Source organism: Sorghum bicolor, chromosome 5, assembly GCF_000003195.3.
Source record: "Sorghum bicolor cultivar BTx623 chromosome 5, Sorghum_bicolor_NCBIv3, whole genome shotgun sequence".
Lineage (NCBI taxonomy): Eukaryota > Viridiplantae > Streptophyta > Magnoliopsida > Poales > Poaceae > Sorghum > Sorghum bicolor.
Window position 1 is genome coordinate 4,453,320 of NC_012874.2, and position 21,579 is coordinate 4,474,898.

The following is a 21,579-nucleotide window of genomic DNA, read 5'->3' on the forward strand; positions in this document are numbered from 1 at the left end:
GGTTGCCATTTTGCCAAATTTTTTGAGTGGTGTTTAGTTCTATTATGGAAAATAGTGGGCCAAAATCCAGAAATTTTTGGCCCAAATGGGGAACTAAACACCCCCTTAATCAATTTAGCATCAAAGTTCCTAGACTAACATCTCAAACAAAAAAAAAGTCCAGCTCACCCTATCATATGCCTTTTCATAATCTAATTTGAGAACAACTCCTTTCTCTCGAGATTTATTGACACTATGAACAATTTCATGTGCTACAACTACGCTTTCAAGAATATATCTACCTTTAATGAAGGCAGATTGAGTCGTAGCCACCATTCTTTGAACTAAACTGGTCAGCCTAAGGGTGAGAATTTTTGAGAAAAATTGAAAGCAGCCTCACTTTAACCTTCCATGGTAACACATGGACGACAGAACCAAGCTTAACCGGTAGAAGAGGGTTTCTTTACCAAGGAAGCAACTCAAAAGTCTGAACCGAATCGATTTTCACAATTTCACTGCAAGAACTTCAGTTAAACGTCTCGACTTTACATAACCCAGCAAGTGGGCCATCATCTCAGGGCACCTGGATGAATAGATGGATGGATCCATGGATATATATATATGTCTGCCGCACTTTATACATATATATAAAGTTGGTCACTTCCTAGCAGCTACCTAGTTTCCAAAATCATCTCAGCAGCCACCAGCAACTTAAGGATAGTCATCTACCTTCTACTACTTATATATACACAGCGCGCTTTCGTCATCATACTGTATGCTATGGATCTCCATCCGCGGGTTTCTCCTCCAGCAGCTTGGTGCTGCAGGAATGCCCTTTGCTGCGGTTCAGTATCGATTCTCTAATCTCTTTGTACTTGTTCAGCTCCTCCAGCGCATCCGCCGCTGTCCTTGACCTCAGAAGAACGGAAGGCACCCCTGTAGAGCTTGATGCACTGCTGCCATGTTCCTCGGTCACTACCCTCTGGAGTGAAGGTTCTTGAGGAACCGGGGCACTAGGGCCTGGCAGTAGTAGCCTTTCCCTGAGGCCAGGGGCATTCTGTAGGATGCGCATAAGAATACCAATTGCTGCATCTGGAGACCTCGTTAATGAGCCTCCTTCCTGAGATGGTCCTTGGTCATCCCTGTCAGATATGTCGATCCTGGAAAATAGATGAAGCTCTACATTAGCTTATGTCAAATCAAGAAGTGCATGCAAATTAACAAGCACCAAAAAAGTAAAATGTCAAGAAGAGGTTGCAAAACTGAGGTTGCAAAACTATTAGAAATGTTTTGACTGATCCCACTGTGACCTCACCCAAGAATATAATGGCAAGTGCCTTCAAAAAAAAGAATATAATGGCAAGTCCTGCACAGTCACTATATCTATCCTTGTTAAGGGATAAACCTGTTAGTGACAAGACTGACCACTAAGCCCCTTATATTTATCTTTATTAGATTAACATGAGACTCCAATTATGTCCATAACTTTAGACCTCAGTATGACAGGATTAACCTGTGATAATAGAATACGCTGTACATTCTACAACCCTCTTGCTTAACTAAACATCTTAATTGCTGCTACTAGTAGTTAATGTATAGTAATATAAGAAACAATAAGGGATGTTTATCTTGCACAAAAGAAACGCTAACTTTAGATAAATTAGCCCACTGCCTGCAATTTGACCCACAAATTTACATTCATAGTCACAGACCAAAAATTATAAGGAATATTAGGAAAGCTGCAAAGTGGCCACCATGTGGCTGTGGTAGAAATGATATCTAGCCCCTGTATTGTGTAGTTCGAAAAAAAAAGGATACTAAGATTTTCAACTGTCATTTCTAATTTGTAAATAACAAAGAGGCAGTAAGACTTCAGTCTGGAGCATGCAAATGACATGGGTACTACAAGTCTAAAACTTCAGTCTGTAGTTTTTAAATGACACAGGGGCACTAAGGCTTGAGTTTGTAGTTTGTAAATGACACAAGGGTACTACTAATAACTCTTCTGTGTAGTTTGTACTTTGTATAAATACCATAGGACTACACAAGCAGTACAAGACTTTTTAGCCAATAGGTTTATCCACAAATTCCCGTATTACTTTATCTACAAAACATTGTTATAGAAGGTGGCCAACACCCAGCTAACCTGCTTAGCACCCGCAAGCACAATACCGTACTTTCCTCGTAGCCAACGTAGGTGCCCACTTTGCAGCAACTAGGCGTGCCCTATCACCTACCACTGGTACTGAACTATTGAACATTTTCATTTTTGTGGATGTAAGTAACGGCATGCATGATATTTCTACTAAGAGAGCATGTCTAGATGTTGGATGGTAAATCCTAGTGACTAGTGAACATCACTAATTTCTTCCTAAAACTGCCTTGTTCCCCACTGGTACAACTGATGCATAGGCAATACCAAATTTAAGCAAAGAAAAGCCAGATTCAAACCAAGGCTGAAACAGAGATCAGCAGTATATAACCAGACTTGTTTTACTGGGAGTCTGGGACTGGGTTCTCCATTTCCAGGGCTTGCTCTATACCTGAACCTCATAATGCCTAACCCATATACACTTTTGTGTTCAGAACCAAGCTAACGACACCCAAAAGTACATTGGTTTTTCCCAAAAGCTATACAAGCTACCAACAAATGTTTTTGTCTATCCTCTGCCCTCCTGGATGTCTAAGGGGTTCAGCTCCTCCCATGTCCCATGTAATGTTTCTCACACGACACCCAAGCCTCTCCAGTCTCCATGTTTTAGAAATGTTTCTCAATACATTAAAAGAATATATGGCATATTTCATGCCTCTATGTTTGCAAGGTCACACTTAATCTAAATGATGAAAAGTATTGCCGGAAAAATTTAATGCAACACATAGTAAGCCCCATCAGTCAACACAACAGAGACAACTGAGCAAGCACAAAAACTAAGGAACCACAGAAAGTAATAGAATAAAGGGAGAAAAGGTGATATCATTACATCTCCAGTAGGTGCTTCATTTGAAGAACTGGACAACAACACTCTTTATTTATCTAGTAGAAGAGGATGGTTTCATTTGAAATAAGGGCAAAACCCAATCATCAAATGTCTAGTGATATAGAAATGTCTGAACTATAAATGTTGCAGGCAACCAACAAGCTAACTTGATAATAGAGAGAATAATAGGTTCTCAAAAGTAAATCACTCCAACATAAAACCATGATTAGAAAATGAAATGCTTATAAACAGAAACAATAATTAAATCTAACCTAATGTATTCTTAACTAGTATGATGCACAGAACTATTCTGACTCATAATATATATAGATACACCTAATAGGCTAATACATATGTTGCTTCCAACACCCAAACGAATTCTGCAAATAGACAATGGTGCCCTTTTAGTGGGAAAAAATACTTATAGAAAGGGAAAATTTGATAACTGGACCAAATACAAAAGCAGATGGATCTGAATGATCACTGAAACTACACTACAGTATAGGCAAAAAGGTAGAGAAGCCCAATCAAGCGACCTGAACTAATTAAGATGTTTCTTGTCATCCCAATGAATGCCCTGCTTTCAATTTATCATCTCAAGAAACTAAAACACAAAAAATGCCATTGCTCTATATCTGCTAGATGAAAATAATCCAGTTTCCCCTATAGAAATGTAAAATCCTATAACATGTTATATAAATATGAAGACTTCTGCTAACATTATTGCTTCAAAGGCCTTCTGAAAGCAAAGATGGTTCATGACAAAATTACCTAAGCTATGTACATCAGTGGCCACCTGGTGAATACAATAACCAATGTCATAGCATTCCCAGAGTAAAAGTAGTGTTATGACCTACTAAACAAAAATATATGACCTACTAACCAAAAATATAAGTTTTCAAACTTTATCAGACACCTAGGTCATTTATTTACACAGAAAAAGCACATGCATTCATGAGGATATGAATGTAAGGGGATCAAACATAAACCAAATGCAATACAACAGCAGAACAGCAATTGAAGTGATGGGTAGCTACTAGGTTAGTCCTTTTGACCAAGGCATCATGGCATAATGTCATGAACTACACATATTTTCATCAAGTGAGACAGAAAAGAGAACCTTCTAAGCTGATCAATGATGGTGTCTTTATCTTCCCATGCAAAAACTAACTCCCGTTCATCCAGTTCATCCATGATGAAAAGTTTACTGGAGGTACGAGTCAACTTTAGCCCACGAAAATACACCAAATCATCATTGCCAAAAGATAAAACCTGCAGCAAGAAGCAGAACCAGAAATTCATAAGTCAGAAATGAGATCCAACCATCCAAGAGAAGAACCTCATAGTAAAAGAAAGAATAGTATTCCTCAAGGTTCACATTTTGCTGGAGAAGATCAACAAACAAACATGTAATTACCTTTTGCAAAGACTTCTCATTCTGAAACTCACTAAGCTTGACCAAATCCTTTGATACTATTGATTTATCATTTGGAGAATGTGTCAGATTCTCATTTTGAGATGAGCATTGTTGCTTATCCTTCCTACGTGGAGAAGGAGGCAGCCTGCTACCACCTCCACCAGCCATCGCTGTGGGAATACTTAAAGGAGCACTCTCATATCGGAAGAAAGGATTTCTTGGGTAGCTAGAAGGCGAATGGGATGGTGATGGCGACAGAGGTGGTGATGGATAGCACTCTTCATTTACTGTATTTCTCTTCTTCCCAGACGATGATGTGTTATGTGGATGTGAGTATGCTGTCGGAGAATTATCGGTCGGCATACGTGGCTCTAGGCGTCCATGGGGTTCTGAACTCATCGGAAATGGCGATACCGATGTTCTAACTCCATGCCCGGTGCTCCAACTGTGCCGCCTGGTCACTGGAAAACATGCAGGTGCAATGCCATCTGAAGGCAGGGAATCGAGCTTCCTAAGAAAATCTGTTGTGGGGCTTCCAACATAATCCTTTATAAGCTCAGGTGGCACCGGTGTGGGTTGCTCTGGTACTGCAGCCAACTCCAGCACTGGCACATACGAAACAGACAAGCTTAAGGAACCAAACAGAGTTTCAATCGGAGCAAATGCATAGTGTTTCATCTCTGCATCCTCAGCGCGGGTGAATGGCTCAACAAATGATGAAATCTTGTGCGAGAGGCTCAGCGGACAGATCCTTCCAGACGAATTGAGCCCCTGGAAGAGATGGTATGCTGGCAAGAGCCTGACAACCAGGTACAATGACCGGAACAACACTGTGGAGCCGCTGTATGCCCTCCTGTACAAGCTATGATCCTGAGAAGAGCTGCTTCTAGCTTTCTTGCCACTGTTCTTGATAGCATTGCCAGACCTGCTAGTTTCATACTTTATTACCCACCTCTCAATGATCCTGCTGGCCCCGACACTGGCGGTTCTGGTATTGTCACGTTGCACAAGGACAATGTCAATGACCAGAAGCTCGAGGTTGCTCTGCCTCCACAGGTCGAAATTCTCGAGCGCAGCAGGGCAGTCCCGGAGAGCAAGGTTGAACCACCGGTCCCGCGGCTGGCTTCCAGCCAGCGGCGACGATGGCGGGGAGGGCCGAGTGAAGTTCCGCGACGAATCATAGGGCGAGCGTGACTCCAGGATGATGTGCAGGCTCTTGGCGAAGAATTCGGTGATCACTTGCTCCACCATCGGCGGTTCCGACACGCCGCCAGCAGCGGCGGCGGCGGCGGCAGCCATGGCTGTGTGGCTGTCCAGACTTAAAACTCAAGGGCTCAATTGAAGTCCCAAAACTCCTGAAAAACGAACTGCGCCAGCACCATGGCTAAATCGATCTTGCTCCTCAACCGTAAAGAACAACCTAATCGGGCTGCTGCAAGTGGATGGATGGACTGAATCAGTAGCAGGGGCGGACCCAGTAAAGGACATGGGTGTACACATGTACACCCAATAATTTTTGCAAAGCAATCGAAGTTAGTAGGCATATACACCTGTAATTAGATTCAGATCGGATTACAAATAGTATGTTAGGGTTTGGGCGCACGATTTCTTTTACCTATGAATTACATTAAGGTTTGGGCGCACGATTTAGCACAGCAGGAAGGGAAGGGAGGACCAACCGACCAAGGGGAGGGAATACCTAGTGTTCTGGTTGTGCTCGTCGCGGGGCAAACTGGCCAGTGGCGAAGTAGGACAGCAGCGACGGTCGCAGGGACACCGGGGGCGGCAGAGGGCGGACGTCGTGCCGGAGATGGTCGCGAGGATGCTGGGCCCCAGCCCCAGGTGGTGCTCGACTGAGCGCAGTCTCCTCCGGCCTCCGGGTTGCGGCGCGGCGCGGCGAGCGGATGAGGAGAATAGGCCGCGGCCGCGGGCGAGACGACTCCAGGCGGTGGGCCAAGGGGCGTGCGGGCAAGGGCAATTTAGTCCAGCTTACCTTCTTGTGGCCAACTTCACGTGCGTCGGTCGTGCCGTCACATTACAGAGAGAAAAGATAGAAGGGAAAGAAGATATAATTTAGGCTCTGTTGAAGAAAAAAAAGTTTTGTGTGTTACATCCAATGTGTTGGAAGGATGTCAGAAGAAGTTTTAGAAACTAATAAAAAACAAATTACATAGCTCGTCGGGAGACGACAAGACAAATCTATTAAGCATAGGTGTCACATCGGATGTGTCGGAAGGATGTCGGGAGAAGTTTTTAGAAACTCAAATTACATAGCTCGTCGGGAGACAACATGACAAATCTATTAAGCATAATTAATCTGTCATTAGCACATATGGGTTACTGTAGCACGGCTAATCATAACTAACTAGGTTTAAAAGATTCGTCTCGCAATTTTCAACCAAATTGTATAATTAGTTTATTTTTTTATCTACATTTAATATTTCATGCATGTGTCCAAAGATTCGATGGGATGGATGGAAATTTTTAGGTGGGGAACTAAGCAGGGTCTTAGATTAAAAATTATGAAATTTTGGAAATGTGTGAAATTATATTAATATGTTTTTAATATATCCTAAATAGTAATGATATATCTTTCCAAATCGTGATATTTTAAATGATATGTATTTAATTATAACCTTAAAAATGCTATGTGGTATACATAGGTGATCCACCTAGACATTCTTCAATGTCTTATACATCAACATATATGATTATCTTATTGAATAAATAAAAATAAAAAAGTATGGACTTAATGTTATATAGAAATAGAAATGTTAGACCTAGTCCACCTTACATATTGCACCTTATCTTCCTTAACATAAGTCAACACTTCATCTAACCTTATCCATCCACCCCTACAGTGTCTCCTCTTGTCCACGCCTCTCACCTGTCGACGCTGCCTCTATCTCCTTCAGGCTACGATTGTCGCCTATGCAACCTCGTGCCCATCGTCTCTGCCCATCCTCCTCTCATCATCCGCTTGCTGCCTTCAGTTGCACCCATAGCACGCCTTTCTTCTAGCCGAGTCTGCCGCTAGCCTCCTCCAGGAGGCGATTATCGCCTCTACTGCCACCTGTCGTCCCTTCCTCAAGCAACACGGCCTTGAAACTGGGGCACCCCGATTATTCTCCGTCCACCCCCTTAGGCAAGATAGTGTCCCTTCGACTAGCGCATAAGCATGCCTAGGCGAGCACCCTATGGAACATTAGGACAAGCTCGACCACGAGGGGAGAAGAGGCAGCCGCCACCCTCTGCGAATAGATTGAGAGTAGGAAGAATCGACTAAGGAGAAAGAAAACAGAAAGTAGAAAGACTATAGGCCGATAGATGGATCCACATGTCAAGTGTGACATCTCATGTTTTTGTTAACAAATTTCAGGAGCATCATGTGTATCAAAGGAGTGACGTTGATATAAAAAATATAGGAGATGAAGGAAGTACAAAACTTCTCACTATGGTAGGAGGCCAAGATGGCAAAACATAAAAGATTAAATGCCAGTGCAAAAGATATCAATGTATATTTTTGAAACTTTCTAGATAAATATTGAGTATACATGAGACATGTTTGTCATGTTTCTTCGCAAAAACTAGGATACTTTAGATCTAGATATTCTTATATGATAAAAATATCGAAGAAATATATAAATATTAAAATATATTTAAAAATATATATTTGTAATATCATAGTAACCATGAGCAGGTATAAATAGACGCGTCCATTGATGTGTTTCATTCACATCTATAACAAACGACCATAAATAATAGAGTCATAAGGACAGCTTCATTCAAGCCCCTACTTAAGATCGCGTATCATTTTAAGAGCTCAAATACATGAAAATCCTCTCATACCGACCCTATTCATCCCTCAATGGACGAGAACCTCTCACTTCTCTCTTCTAGATTCTTAGATGTAGGATCTTTTTATGTTTTTTTTATTCCTCATTTCTTTTTTCACGTAAAGTTGAACAAAGTTCAATATTAAGTAGGAGAAATTTAAGAAGTCAGTTAAAGTGCACTAAAAATAGGGGATGTAAATTCGAAAACTGTTAATAATGTCTTATACATTGTTGTTAATATTTATTTATTATACATAGTCATAAGATTTGTTAAAAAATTATGTACACTCAATGTTACAAAACTGCGTCCGCCATTGATTAGTAGCACTCCAGAAAACAACCTGGTGTACTGGGTTCTCGTGGCCGGCAACGAAGACCTAGGCAGCTGGGCGGCCGCCGCCGCCCTAGTTATCGTGCTCGCGCACCGCGAGGTGTAATGGAGAAGAGAAACAACAAGCAGTTGGGAAAGGAAATTCTTTTCGGGGGTTGTTCCTTGCTTCTCTGCGACGGCGCGCTACTGGGCCGATTCCTCTTTCTCTTTCTGTAGGTGCACGCTCGTTCATCCGAGAAAGAGGCCCATGGAACTCGTTCATGAGAGAAAGCGGCTCATTAGAGCATCTCCAACGGTTTGCCATTCTAGTTTGGCATTTGTGTTATTTGGCAAAAAAGTAAAAATTACTCCTCCAACGGTTTTGCAAATGGGTTTGCCATTTTAGTAAACTTGGCATTTGAGAGGCTCCCCTTGGCATATTTTGGCATATTTGGGAGTTGGCTTTTGGATTGGCAAATGCTTGCGGCCGGTTTTCCTACGTCAATTCCGTGCGCGGCCTGGTCTGTTTGGCGTCGTTTCCTTTGTCGGAGGGAGTCCTCGCGCCAAATAGAGTCCGCGTCGCCATTTGTTTGCCGCGACTCAAAGACGCAGATCGAGTCTGCTACGTCGTCCCTCCCTGAACGTGATTGAAATACGCCGATCGAGTCTGCTACTTCCACCAGGAACGTTATGCATCACAAGGAAGATGAAGGCGACGACGAACACGAACCTACGACTGCGAGCGGCGACGCCTCCGTTCGCTCGAAGGGAAACATGCACGAGGAAACACGCGCGTGTGACAGAAAGACACGCGCAAAGATTTGGCTGGGTCCACTAGGTAATTGCCAAGTCTAAAATGTCAAACCATTGGGGATGACCATATTTTTTCCTTTGCATTTGCAATTGGGAGTTGGCAAACAATAACAAATGCCAAACCGAAATTGCCAAACCATTGGAGGTGCTCTTATTCTTTCTCCGTTTCTTTTCCTTTTTTTTCTTTCTTTTTCTTATAATACAAAATTTCCTATTTTTATTTTGCTCCCAACTGTATCATTGTTATAACTTGTCACTAATAGTTATATCTATTTTTTTCAAATCCACTAGTGAGGTTTTTTTCTCTTCTTCTGTCAATAACCTATTTTGTAAATTGTTATTGGGTCTTTTAACTTTATGTTCTGGTTTGGTTTTATAATCTTTTTATTTCACATAAATGAGCATTTTTTTGTCCCAAATATGTAGCATTTTTTTGTGATGTTGGAACAGATTTCCTCGTTATGCTTATGCTAGAATATTGTTTTCCTGAACATGGAACGTTTTGGTTATGAAGCTGGAAAAAAATTCCTATGAGGCAACAACATTTTTCTAATGAAGCTAGAAGATATTCTTCACGGAGCTGGAACATGTTCTATACTTTTTTTGCAGGAACATCTTGTTTTTAAGGTAGCACATTTTCCCGTGAAGGTATAATATTTTTTTTCTAATTTTATTTTTATCTCTTATGTTAAGATGACAACTATAAAAAAAACCCAATATGATATGGCAAGCAAACACTAGAAATATACCCCAGTCTTTCAATAACTTTATTCTTTGACATGCAGACCTTTAACATGTTGGCAATTCATTCCAACAAAGTTTCCCTCAAAATGAACTAGTGTCAATGTTTTGTTCTATCAACTAATGAGTTATAAAGAGTCATGCCATGTAGCTTAGAACAATTCTTGTGGTTCCAGGAATCCGGCTATAGGCAAACCAGGAACGAGGAGCTCTCCCCTTTTTTACGTCCGACTTTTTGATTTTAACTTAGACTGTTGGTTTTAAGAACGAGTGATTGCCTTTGGCTCTTTGATTGTAGTTAAAGACCACATGTGTCATTTCTTGTTGTTGCCATCTAAAATTGTGTAGAAAACCCTGCCGATGGCGGGAGTCAAGAGAAACCAAACTTCCGACGCCTCCACATAGGAAAAAGAGGTCTGGCTCCTTTCAGCTTCTAGCCAAGATACATTTTGTTCAACCCCGTTTGGTAGGATTCTAGGTGAAGTCAGAGTAGAAATCCCTTTGGGTGCCATACCGAAGAGACCTTTGATCTTTGCGTTTAGGTTTCTTTTCTAAAAAGAACTTATAAATTCATCTTTGATATCATTTTTCCTTTTCCAGATATAGCAATGAGCGAGGTACAAATAGTATTGCGCCAAACGATTAATAAGGTTGAAAATCAGACACTCAGCGACCTGCTGCCTCCTGCTATCTTCCTTTGGCTGATAAGGTGTTGATGCAGCAGGACAGAACAAACCACAGATGCCAGTGCCAGCATGAGCTGACACGACATGCCAGATCGGCAGGGCCGTGAAGCCAAACTAGAATAGGATCAGGTTCGTTCTCTTTACAGTTCACTCGAAATATAGTTTTCCTCACAGAAAAGCTAATTGATAATATGTTTTCCCACAAAACAGCACGTAAAAGAGCAAGATTGACACCAGATTCACTCATCAACTTATCCATGCACAGTCCAAAGAGACACACATGCCAGCAAAGGAAATTTGTTGTTTTATTGCAAGATCTACGAGCTCAGACACTTTCCAAAGGTGTCAAGGTAATGCAAATCCGATTCACAATGTCAGAAGTCGCTTAGCGTCATCGTTTGTAACACTTCCAAAGTAGAATCACATTTATCATTTGAGCTTCTTAAAGAGCTTTGGTGCTACCTGCAGATGCATGTTTCATAGAAAAATTGGTTATTCTACCTTGGCAATGCTTTTTCCACAACTAATTTTAACAAATGGTAAACTGCAAGCTGCAATCAAGTACTTACACATTTGTCAATGCATGACCAGTAATCAAAATATTGCCCAGTGCAGTGTTTGTGACCAGTCTCATCACTCTCAACTCTCTTGACACATTTCTGAAAACATACAGTCACCATTAAAGGTTGAACAAAAATACTCGTGTGCCAGGCGTGCATATTAAAACAAATGAAATACTATTATCATCCTAGGGTAAAATAAAACTATATGTAGGCTAATATTCAAAAATCAAATTATAGAAGTTTATTAATAAGAGTCTATAACACCAAATACAGGAAATTGCAATGAAGATTTATGTAATTCAAAACCTCCAGCACAAGTTCTGCATTCCTGAATTCAAGAACTGTGAGAAAACTTAAATTTGGCAAGCACCCCAATAATGTTATGCATGTCAAAAACAGGACCACATATCAACCTATATTGTTTGAATCAGTCTACAGAGTACAGACTAAACATTACATTGGTTGAACAGCTAGCAAAAGTTGTTATTCAGAGCATCCCATTGTTCCATCACTTTTGACTTGATCAGCAAATCACTAGTATGCGCGAGTGCAGCTAAAAGATTCTTGGCACAACTCTCAGAATGGCATGACTGTGTTGTCCGACCAGGACAACAGGAGATGTGGATACAAGAACATACTGAAATATCAGACCAATACCACTAGACAATATTAGCTCCTGGTATTTGCCACTAAGAATAAGCCTAATATAAGGCAAAGCAATGTTACTGCTTGCACATCTCTGGGTAGTGGAACCATAGCATTGGTTAAAACTCATATGTTCACATGGATGAATAGAGCAAATAGGTTGTGCATGATCAGTTGATCCCATGAACAAAAAAAAACGTTGCCAGCTAATTTGGTCAGGTATACAAAGTGTGTTTCGAGTGTCGATAAAAGCTTCATCATGAGAAACTATTCTGCCATTTGACTAACTGTAACCAGCTATTTCTTGAACTTTCATGAAGGAAAATAAATAGTACTCCCTCCGTTTCAAATTATCAGACATTTTGGCTTTTCTAGACACATTTCTTTTACTATGTATCCAAACATAGTGCATATTTAAGTACATAGCAAGAGCTACGTATCTACAAAAGCCAAAACGTCTTACAATTTAGAATGGAGGGAGTATCATATAGAAACCCTTGTATCAACTGAAAAAGAATATGTTAAATCATTGGCCAACAATGTGCTAAATTTTGAGCTTCCAATAAGAAAGAGAGGGCAGACCTCATACTCATAAAGCGATTTTACACACTGTGGCTTGCATCGTTCCTCAAGATATTTCTTCTGATCAACAAGTTCCTCGTCCTCCCTGAGATAGAGCAACATTACAGAAGCATTGAACTTGAGACAAGAGGGGGAAAAAAAAGGGGGGGCTAGCAATGACCGGCCCTTGTGCTGTGAATAACACTTCAGAGTTTGCAATGTAGGAATGTACTAAGTAAGCTCACTAACATTGTGATTTGCGAAAGAAAGGATATCTGCAGATCCTGTCTGCAACAAGATGCCTACCGTAATCTTCTAGAAAAAGTTTGCCAAACAAATCTCAGTTCTCAACTTAACAGCACGAAAATGCTCATATATAGAGCAGGGCATGGCGTGAGGTATAGTAGCATTTTGGAGTCAGGCGGTGAAGAAAACAAATGTACCGATTCATTCACCCTCCTACAATAAATACCTCAAGCAAAGCAATAACCCCCAACATAACATGGGGCAGTTAAGCTAATGTGCGACAATCCTCTAACTATGACGAAATAGAACCATATTCCTATGCATGAAGATATGGGTTAGGTACCTCAATGCTTACCTTACACTACGGTTGAGCGTGCTTGCTAGACGGCAGACGAGATACAATAATTTGACCTACATTTGGCCGGATAAACAACTTCCCACCCACAAGCACAAGCCCAGGGTCAGAAAAGCCAAAGCTGTAATCGAGCTGACACAGCCCACAGCTACGCACGAAAGCAAAATCTAGCAAGTAAGCTACGCATCTACCTTACTCTTAAGTCTTAACCCATCGAGAGCAAAGGGTGATGTTGCCCCTCTCGTGGCTGAAGCCGCGACCAATCAGCCGAACACAGCCCCCAGCCATCCAGCTCGCGGAATCCTTATGCGCAACGCAAGGCGTGGGTGTGCATCCCTAACAGAGCGACGCAGCTGAAACCCGAAAGGAACAGGCGCGTCGCGAGAAGCAGCAGGGGAGCGGGATTCCGAAGGTAATGAAGAGCAGAGCGAGAAGAATCAGGAGGTCGCGGGAGGGAGGAAGGATGACTCACATGGCGACTGGCGGAGACCGTGGACGAACGAACGAAGTGGAGGAGGATCAGATCCGATGCTAGGGTTGGGGGGGGATTGGATTTGGGGGGGGAAGCGGAGCGGGGCGGGCGGTTTGCTGCTGGTACGGTACGGTAGAGACTAGACTGACCACGACGAGGTTGACGACGCCAACTGCTTCTGTTTGGGGGAAATGGGCCATTGACTTGGGTCTTTTTAGGCCCAACGTTCGTCGGAGACAGCCGAATTCAATCAGACTTGGGCCTCTTCAGTACTCACCGGCCCAGATTTTTTTACATTATTTTCCTTTGCTTTTTTTTTTAAAAAAAAAAAAGTAACTCAGTTTGCTCACCGTGCAGCAGCAGCATCATCATCATCGCCTGCTGCTGCCTGATTCATCTGCATCTAGTAGTTACCTAATTAATGAACAACAGGTCGGGGTTGTGATCTGTGATTCCATCTACGCCGCGCCAATAATCCCTTTTTTTTCAGGTTTGCTCACATGGGGATCATCATTGTCACAGTTGGGAGGAGGAGGAGCAGCTGCAGCAGATCCGATCCGATCCATGATCCATCCATGGCCATGAATATGAAGCCATCCTCGTCATCGGAGGAAAGAACACGGCCCGCCTTTCCGATCCATCGTGCAAGTCAAGTTCTGGCAGTGTGGAGCACGCAGCGTCAGGCAGCTATAGCTGTTCTTCGCTGGCCCTGCTGCTGGGAGGGCGGCGTGCCCAGCCCACCGTGTCATGCATGGGCGATCATGGTCGCCGTCCGTCCGGGTCCTGCTCCTGGTGACCACTTTGATTAGCGCACAAATTGCCGCCTGACAGTGTCATTATCATTCCGTACGTACACCATTGATCCCCAGCATATAAAACTTTAATAAAGTCGGTAGTACATGTATATGGGCTCACTAAATCCGTATCAGCACGCGTGTGCCACTACCACTAGAGATGTGTGCTCAGCTGGAGTACTCTAGTTTATTATTATTATTATAGTTCCAGGTCATATGATCCTGGACCCAAATCGCATTAAATTTGTTGCAACTGCATGCAAGGTGTTGCTCTTTAAAAGCAATTATATATATATATATATATAGTAATAAAAAAAGGGGAAAAATAAGGATCTGGAAGCCGGCCCAGGCGCAAAAGGACCGGTCCAGCGAGGAATGGGTTGGGCTTGCTGGGTGCACCTCCACGCTAGTCCAGCCGCACAAATGGGCCCGCCGCCATCTCGCTCCATCGGACGGGTCAGCTTGCTCCACGTAGCCCATCGGAAGGGAAGGCCCTTTCCTTTTTTTTTTTCCCTTGCCAGTGCCAGGTATGCTGCTTCATATTATACCCCTGCGCCCAATTTGGAATCTTGGCCAATCGATCGATAATAACAAGGACAGATGATTCGTGACCCACGCTTCTTCCTTGATTGTTTGGTTGCTTTAGTTGAAGGCATCATCATCAACTAGCTGTGCTGTGCAGCTCGTCGGCTCTAGCTAGATGCCATGTGGGTTATGCATGAGTTTGTTTCGTGTTGCACATTTTAGCCTATATGTTTGCTGGTTTCATCGACTTCAAGTTAATCTTTGAAAGAGAGCATACAACGTAAAATATTTTTCTAGAAACCGGAGCCATTTTGTGAAGAAAAACTTCTCCCAAATGTGACGCCTTACTATTACATTACACCTCTTTAGTAGAGCTTTGGCCAGTCCTAGCTACTAGGCCCTATGTGTACTATAGCAATGAATTATTTGTATCTCTTTTGTCAAACCGAACTAAGATTGGGCGAATAGTTTTACTAGCTCTGACTTCTCGATCTAAATATATATTACTATTTTGTTTGAAATTGTAAGTCATTTTGACTTTTATAAATTTAGAGTTTTTACTATATATCTAGACATAGTATGTATGTATGTATGTATGTATGTATGTATGTATGTATGTATGTATCTATGTGTATAGCTAAATCTATTATGGATCTAGAAAGGCTAAAATGACTTAGAACTTGAAATGGATGAAATAATTCATTACAAAATAGTTGCTTCATCCTATTGCAAACCTTGATTGGCCTTGTTTGGATCCACATATATTGATCCATAATGCACATATATTAGAGTTGATTGAAATGAAACTTAGTTTAATTTCACTTCAACATATGTGGATTGAGGTACATACACATACATGTAAACAAGATCTTATATAATTTATCTTACAACTCTTCTCTATGCTTTAGATCGATATAACTCATCACAAAAATATGTACGCGTCTTTGGTCATTAATTCCTTGCATCTATTTAATGAAAGAGACCAATCTTATCTTGTAAATAAATAAAGGCATTATTTGATGGAGCTCCAAAAAAGTTAGGTATTTGTACCTTCATGAAAAGTTGCATTTAGAGTTAAGGACTTAAGGTACAACGAGGGCATTTAGATAATTCATTTTCCTACTGGGTACAATTATTTAAATATCTAGATCTAGAGCATAGGCATCAATCACCGCTCGATGTACTAAACAAATGGCATCAAAAGTTTTTCTTAAAAAAATGGCCTCAAAAGTAACCACACAAAAAGTTTCAGGAGTAGTTAGTGGTGACATTCATAGATAAAATCATCTCAATCACTTCTAATTTTCCTAGATATAGCCTAACATAAACAAGAACACAAAAAAGATCGTTTAAGGAAAAAAAGTACACCTGCCTATACAAATAAAAAAAACTGTACCATTTAAACCATTTTGCAATCAGAATTCAGAACTAGGCAGAAACTACTCCTTTTTTTTTGTACTAATGTTTTTTAAATTAATTTTCTCCCACCCGGATGCGCATATAAAAACCGCCGAAACCCTTGGCTCTCCTCACTTGACCACCGCAACCACTTCTCCCCTGTTTCCTCTCGTGCATTCTCCGTGGGAAGCGAGGAGGACTCGCGGCCGGCGGCAGGTTCTGCTAGATCTCCGGGTAAGTGTTGAAAGAAAAGAAAAATTGTTGGAGGAATTAATTCCGAATCTTTCTCCATTGCGATTTTGGTGTCTAGTCTGAAACGCGCAGTTCATCCCATTCCTGCCCACAGTAGATCAGATCCGATTTGCTCCTGCGGCAGGCATTGCGATTGCTGGGCCCTGGTTGCCGATTAGTTATCGACATAAACCGCGGCCAAGCCCCCCAAGAAGTTCTTGCGGGGTGACAAGAAGAAGATAAACAGTTTGGCCATCTCGCCTCGCAAGGATAACCGCCCGTTAATGCATTTTTGTTTCTTGATTTCTGAATAAACATAGGTATTATTCGATTTCTGGATAATAGAGTGCCATTAACTGGTCCCTGCATAGCGTGGTATTGGTTACAGAAACTGTGCCGGTTCTGTAGATTTAGATGAATCACAGTGTCAAGAGAGACAGGATTCACCTGAATCCTTCTGTTAAATTAGAAAATAGACATGATCCAAGGTCCTGTGATTTCTCAGTGAGTAGTCGTGTAGAGTTTATTTATTTTGGTCCTGTTTCCTTTGCTGAAAATGCAGTTAATACCAAGTTTTCTGCTGTTTCCTATTAAGATAGATACTCTGTTACTGATTTTTACCCTTTGGCTCCTCCTTGTGTTTTTGTTCCAGAATCTGTAGCAAATGGCTGACGGCGAGGACATCCAGCCCCTTGTTTGTGACAATGGAACTGGCATGGTCAAGGTTTGTAGTTCTTGTTCATGCTGCTACTTCATATTCAGCAATCTTGTTCTGCTAATTTTAATAACACGCTTTCTTAACTTTTGGCAGGCTGGTTTTGCTGGTGACGATGCGCCAAGGGCTGTTTTCCCAAGCATTGTTGGACGTCCCCGACACACTGGTGTGATGGTTGGCATGGGGCAGAAGGATGCGTATGTTGGTGATGAGGCCCAGTCCAAGAGGGGTATCCTGACTCTGAAGTACCCAATCGAGCATGGTATTGTTAGCAACTGGGATGACATGGAGAAGATCTGGCACCACACCTTCTATAATGAACTCCGTGTTGCGCCTGAAGAGCACCCTGTGTTGCTGACCGAAGCCCCACTCAACCCCAAGGCTAACAGGGAGAAGATGACCCAGATCATGTTTGAGACCTTCAATGTTCCTGCCATGTATGTCGCCATCCAGGCTGTGCTTTCCCTGTACGCCAGTGGACGTACAACTGGTAATGATTCGTTCACATGGTGACCAAATTTCATTAGGACCTCCAATTTTTTTAGCGCAAAGGACCTCCAAAATTTTCACTCTTAATTATGGATTGCTGTGGTTCATTCAGGTATTGTGTTGGACTCTGGTGATGGTGTGAGCCACACGGTGCCAATCTATGAAGGTTATGCCCTTCCTCATGCCATCCTGCGTCTCGACCTTGCTGGGCGTGACCTGACTGACAGCCTGATGAAGATCCTCACTGAGAGAGGTTACTCCTTCACCACCACTGCCGAACGGGAAATTGTAAGAGACATCAAGGAAAAGCTCGCGTACGTGGCTCTTGACTACGAGCAGGAGCTGGAAAGCGCCAAGAGCAGCTCATCTGTGGAGAAGAGCTACGAGCTGCCTGATGGTCAGGTGATCACCATTGGGGCAGAGAGGTTCAGATGCCCTGAGGTCCTCTTCCAGCCTTCCTTCATTGGTATGGAAGCTCCTGGCATCCATGAGACCACCTACAACTCCATCATGAAGTGTGATGTGGATATCAGGAAGGACTTGTATGGTAACATTGTGCTCAGTGGTGGCACGACCATGTTCCCTGGTATCGCGGACCGTATGAGCAAGGAGATCACTGCCCTTGCCCCGAGCAGCATGAAAATCAAGGTGGTGGCACCGCCTGAGAGGAAATACAGTGTCTGGATAGGAGGATCCATCCTCGCCTCCCTGAGCACCTTCCAACAGGTTAAAAAACTTGCACTTTTTTGTTTGTTTCCAGTTGCTATGGCAAATATTGCAACCGTTCAGTAGTTCTAGTATTTCTTTGTACTGAAAAAATATGCTCTGGTATTATTTTTGTACAGATGTGGATCTCAAAGGCTGAGTACGATGAGTCAGGACCCGCGATTGTTCACCGGAAGTGCTTCTAAGCTTAAGGCCCATCCCCACTTCGGCTCCATTTATGTATTCCTTTCCAGCGAGTGCTTTTCATGTAAGCTACTATGTTTGAGATTGCCAGCCTATTGAGGAGGCAATGTTGTTGGATTTATATTTTGTGGCTCACTACAATGCCATGCATTGCTCCAGCTCCTTTCCATGCCAAGTTTGTTGCTAGTGGTGAAAACATCAACCACAAAAAAAGAGGTCGGAAATTATTAAGGTACCTAGGATCATATTGTAATTGTACTTGTGCGAGTAACATTATTGGTTCTCTTTGTACATCCATCTCTGAGACATGCAATGCAATTTGTTTGATTGGTTGCCGCTTCTGTGAATGGTTTTTTGTTGCTGGTTGCAACATTGTTGTCATTCCACAAATTTGAAGTTTTTGAATGGCAACATCCCTGGGATTACCTTTGGGCTGCTTGTGATGAGTCCCCAGATATGTGGATTTCTGATTGCTGAATCTCATGTGCTGCTGCCTGCTAAAAGTTGTTCCCATGTTACTGGTAAAAGGTACCGCAGCTGAGTGCATGAATTCAGGAACATGGGTTGCCGGTTGCCCTGTGCTGTGCCCCAGTCCGAATGTCTGCGCCTAACATGGGCAGGGCTGCTGCGGCTTTGGCAGGAAGGGACCAGACCATTTGCTCCTTCCAGCTTTGTTTCAGTACCCACGGAGTGATTATTACTATGCTCTAAATAAATGACACCTTTTAATTGTGGCTTTTGATGACACCTTTTAATTGGGGCTTTTGATTGCAATTACATTTGATACTAATATAGTGCCAATGCTAACACCACAGCTTCATTTGGGGATGCACATGAAGATTGGGGATGCATGTGAAGATAACCAAACAACGATATTTCTTCCATAGTTTTAAGTCTCACGCTATGATCCATTGCTCAGCTTCCTCAAAAATATCATCGATGATCCAAGGCATTGATCTCCGCTGATTTTGAAAAAAAAACAGGTTGTATTCATTATAATATGTTTATCAAATGCTCTTAGTTACGTCATTTCATACAAACTTATGTGACTATAGCAACATAGTACCTAATTCATGCCAAAGCATGTACCATTTGTTACACTTGGTATGAGCATTTCCAGCTTCCTTGCTGCCAAAGATTCTAAATGATCGTGCATTATTGCAGAGAAGGTTTTGCTTCTAAATGATCGTGCATTAGTGCGGAGAAGGTATGGGTGTTGGTAAATGTGCCTCTCCCATTTACTCATATTTTTTCAGGTGTATTTACTTGATAAAGTTGGTAAATATTGTTGAAAACCCAAACCAACTTTTGGTTTGCAAAGAAAGGGACTAACTTAACCAGATACTGCTACATACTTTTCATCCTTGCTTTCGACAGACTCACTATCAAGAAGGTGTGATACTGACGTTGGCTCTAATGGGACTACAATTCAATTCTAGGCGAAATCATGACGGCCCAACTCCATTAGGCTCGGCCTAGCACAGCCGCCGCCAAGAGCCCTTGAAACGATGGGAGGCGGGTTGGTGACTTTGGTGGACCAACAGAGGGCATATTAAAATAGCCCACACGCCAGGGCTAGGGCGCCACACGCGCATAGCGCAACGCACCCGCCCACAGTTTCAACCCACCACTGTGCCTGACACGTGGGTCCACGATTTCTCACCCCACATGTTAAGTGGCCGGACAAAGGCACCCCGACAATGCACAACACGACATGGTGCGTCGTTTTCAATTCATGCTCCAACCTTTTCGTTTAGTTTAATGGTTTTTTAGTCATCCGTTCTCCTCCGTGCTCCAGCCTTTCCGTCTAGTTTAATGGTTTTTAGTCATCCGTCCTCCTCCGCTCTTTGTTGCCAACCCCAGGAACAACCCTGCCTAGGCCTAGGGAAGGACCGAAAGGGAGGTGCGCGGCTGGTGGTGTGCGAATGTTAGCGGCGTTGCAGGAGTGCGGAACTCTTCTTGTTGCCGAGCAGGCGCTCCGTGCCACGACGATGAGCTTGTCCACCCGCTTGCTTTTTGGGACAAGGTGTGTTGTCTTTGTGTGTAGTTGTTGTCCTTTTGTTTTCCTCTTAGCGCCGTTGCGCACTTGCGGTGAGGCCAATGTGCTCTTGCTGGTTGGGGGAGATCATAGATGGAATAGGTTGTAGTGGGATTCTTGCTCTACTGGTAAGCTGCTTGATTATAGGACTGCCAGCGTCGGCGCAAATTTGTTTTTGTCGATTGTAGGGGGTTAGGGAAATCGATAGGTGACGAAGTTTGTTCTTCCCCTTTGATTGAAGCTTCGTGAAGTCTCAATTATATAGGGCTTGAGATCTATTAGGACTAGCGAAGTAATGGTTTTCTAGTGGTGATACTGGCTATACAATTTTGATATATTTGGATATATCCGCTTATCCCAGTGTGAATTTGATGTTTGCTATATTATTGTTATCCTAAATAAAATTATTATTAAATATAGATGTCTCTCTTGGAAAGAAAATTTGTGTTTTGGTTGTGGGGGAAGAGCAACTCCCTATTCCCCGTTATTGGTGGCAGACAAAATGTTATAATACTATGTGTGTAAAATATTTCCCTTTTAACATTCACAATAATATAAACTTTAAAATAACTATGAAATATTTTAAAACTAAATATGTGATGACTAATTTCATAACTTTTGATAACTCACATGGTGACTGAGTATGCATGGAATAAACACAAGTCTATATACGTATTTATAGCTTTACGGTGGCAACCTTCAACAATTTTTTATATGTTAGAATATTTCTCATATTTATCTATTCTCCATATATTCTTATTACACAAAATATCAAGATCTAGAGTGTTCCATATTGTTTGTGTTTATCTATTGCCTAGATATTTCTCATACAAAATATCCGTATATAAAGTAAGTCTAAAGTATGATAATTACTTCAA

General features: G+C 42.1%; 3 protein-coding genes across 4 annotated transcripts; 1 reads left to right on the forward strand and 2 right to left on the reverse strand.

Annotated features, from left to right (window-relative positions):
- On the reverse strand, positions 459-6,342 carry LOC8083087 (autophagy-related protein 13b). 2 transcript variants are annotated; one of them, XM_021461484.1, is made up of 4 exons: positions 6,074-6,342; positions 4,375-5,803; positions 4,078-4,229; positions 459-1,139 (listed from the first exon to the last, which is right to left on the reverse strand). In XM_021461484.1, the coding sequence occupies exons 2-4, from the start codon at positions 5,671-5,673 to the stop codon at positions 758-760; spliced, it is 1,833 nt and encodes a 610-aa protein (XP_021317159.1). In that variant the 5' UTR covers positions 5,674-5,803; positions 6,074-6,342; the 3' UTR covers positions 459-757. The 2 variants fall into 2 exon arrangements, with proteins under 2 accessions (XP_021317159.1, XP_002450329.1); XM_002450284.2 differs by having other exon boundaries at positions 4,375-5,806.
- LOC8083088 (cytochrome b-c1 complex subunit 6) lies at positions 10,865-13,748 on the reverse strand. Its single transcript, XM_002450285.2, has 4 exons — positions 13,603-13,748; positions 12,551-12,635; positions 11,330-11,419; positions 10,865-11,222 (listed from the first exon to the last, which is right to left on the reverse strand). Coding segments are annotated over exons 1-4 (210 nt in total). The 5' UTR covers positions 13,605-13,748; the 3' UTR covers positions 10,865-11,189.
- On the forward strand, positions 16,399-19,004 carry LOC8083089 (actin-7). Its single transcript, XM_002448995.2, has 5 exons — positions 16,399-16,553; positions 17,203-17,274; positions 17,362-17,755; positions 17,867-18,480; positions 18,600-19,004. The coding sequence occupies exons 2-5, from the start codon at positions 17,215-17,217 to the stop codon at positions 18,663-18,665; spliced, it is 1,134 nt and encodes a 377-aa protein (XP_002449040.1). The 5' UTR covers positions 16,399-16,553; positions 17,203-17,214; the 3' UTR covers positions 18,666-19,004.

Excerpts from the sequence above, each read along its gene's own strand:
- LOC8083087 (XM_021461484.1), bottom strand. The coding sequence starts at position 5,673 with ATGGCTGCCGCCGCCGCCGCCGCTGCTGGCGGCGTGTCGGAACCGCCG. Across the intron at positions 4,230-4,374 it reads ATGAGAAGTCTTTGCAAAAG|GTTTTATCTTTTGGCAATGA; the intron begins GTAATTACATGT and ends TTCTTGCTGCAG. Across the intron at positions 1,140-4,077 it reads ATCATTGATCAGCTTAGAAG|GATCGACATATCTGACAGGG; the intron begins GTTCTCTTTTCT and ends TCTATTTTCCAG.
- LOC8083088 (XM_002450285.2), bottom strand. Across the intron at positions 11,420-12,550 it reads AATCGCTTTATGAGTATGAG|AAATGTGTCAAGAGAGTTGA; the intron begins GTCTGCCCTCTC and ends GTATGTTTTCAG. Across the intron at positions 11,223-11,329 it reads GGTCATGCATTGACAAATGT|GTAGCACCAAAGCTCTTTAA; the intron begins GTAAGTACTTGA and ends ATGCATCTGCAG.
- LOC8083089 (XM_002448995.2), top strand. The coding sequence starts at position 17,215 with ATGGCTGACGGCGAGGACATCCAGCCCCTTGTTTGTGACAATGGAACT. Across the intron at positions 17,275-17,361 it reads ATGGAACTGGCATGGTCAAG|GCTGGTTTTGCTGGTGACGA; the intron begins GTTTGTAGTTCT and ends AACTTTTGGCAG. Across the intron at positions 18,481-18,599 it reads CCCTGAGCACCTTCCAACAG|ATGTGGATCTCAAAGGCTGA; the intron begins GTTAAAAAACTT and ends ATTTTTGTACAG.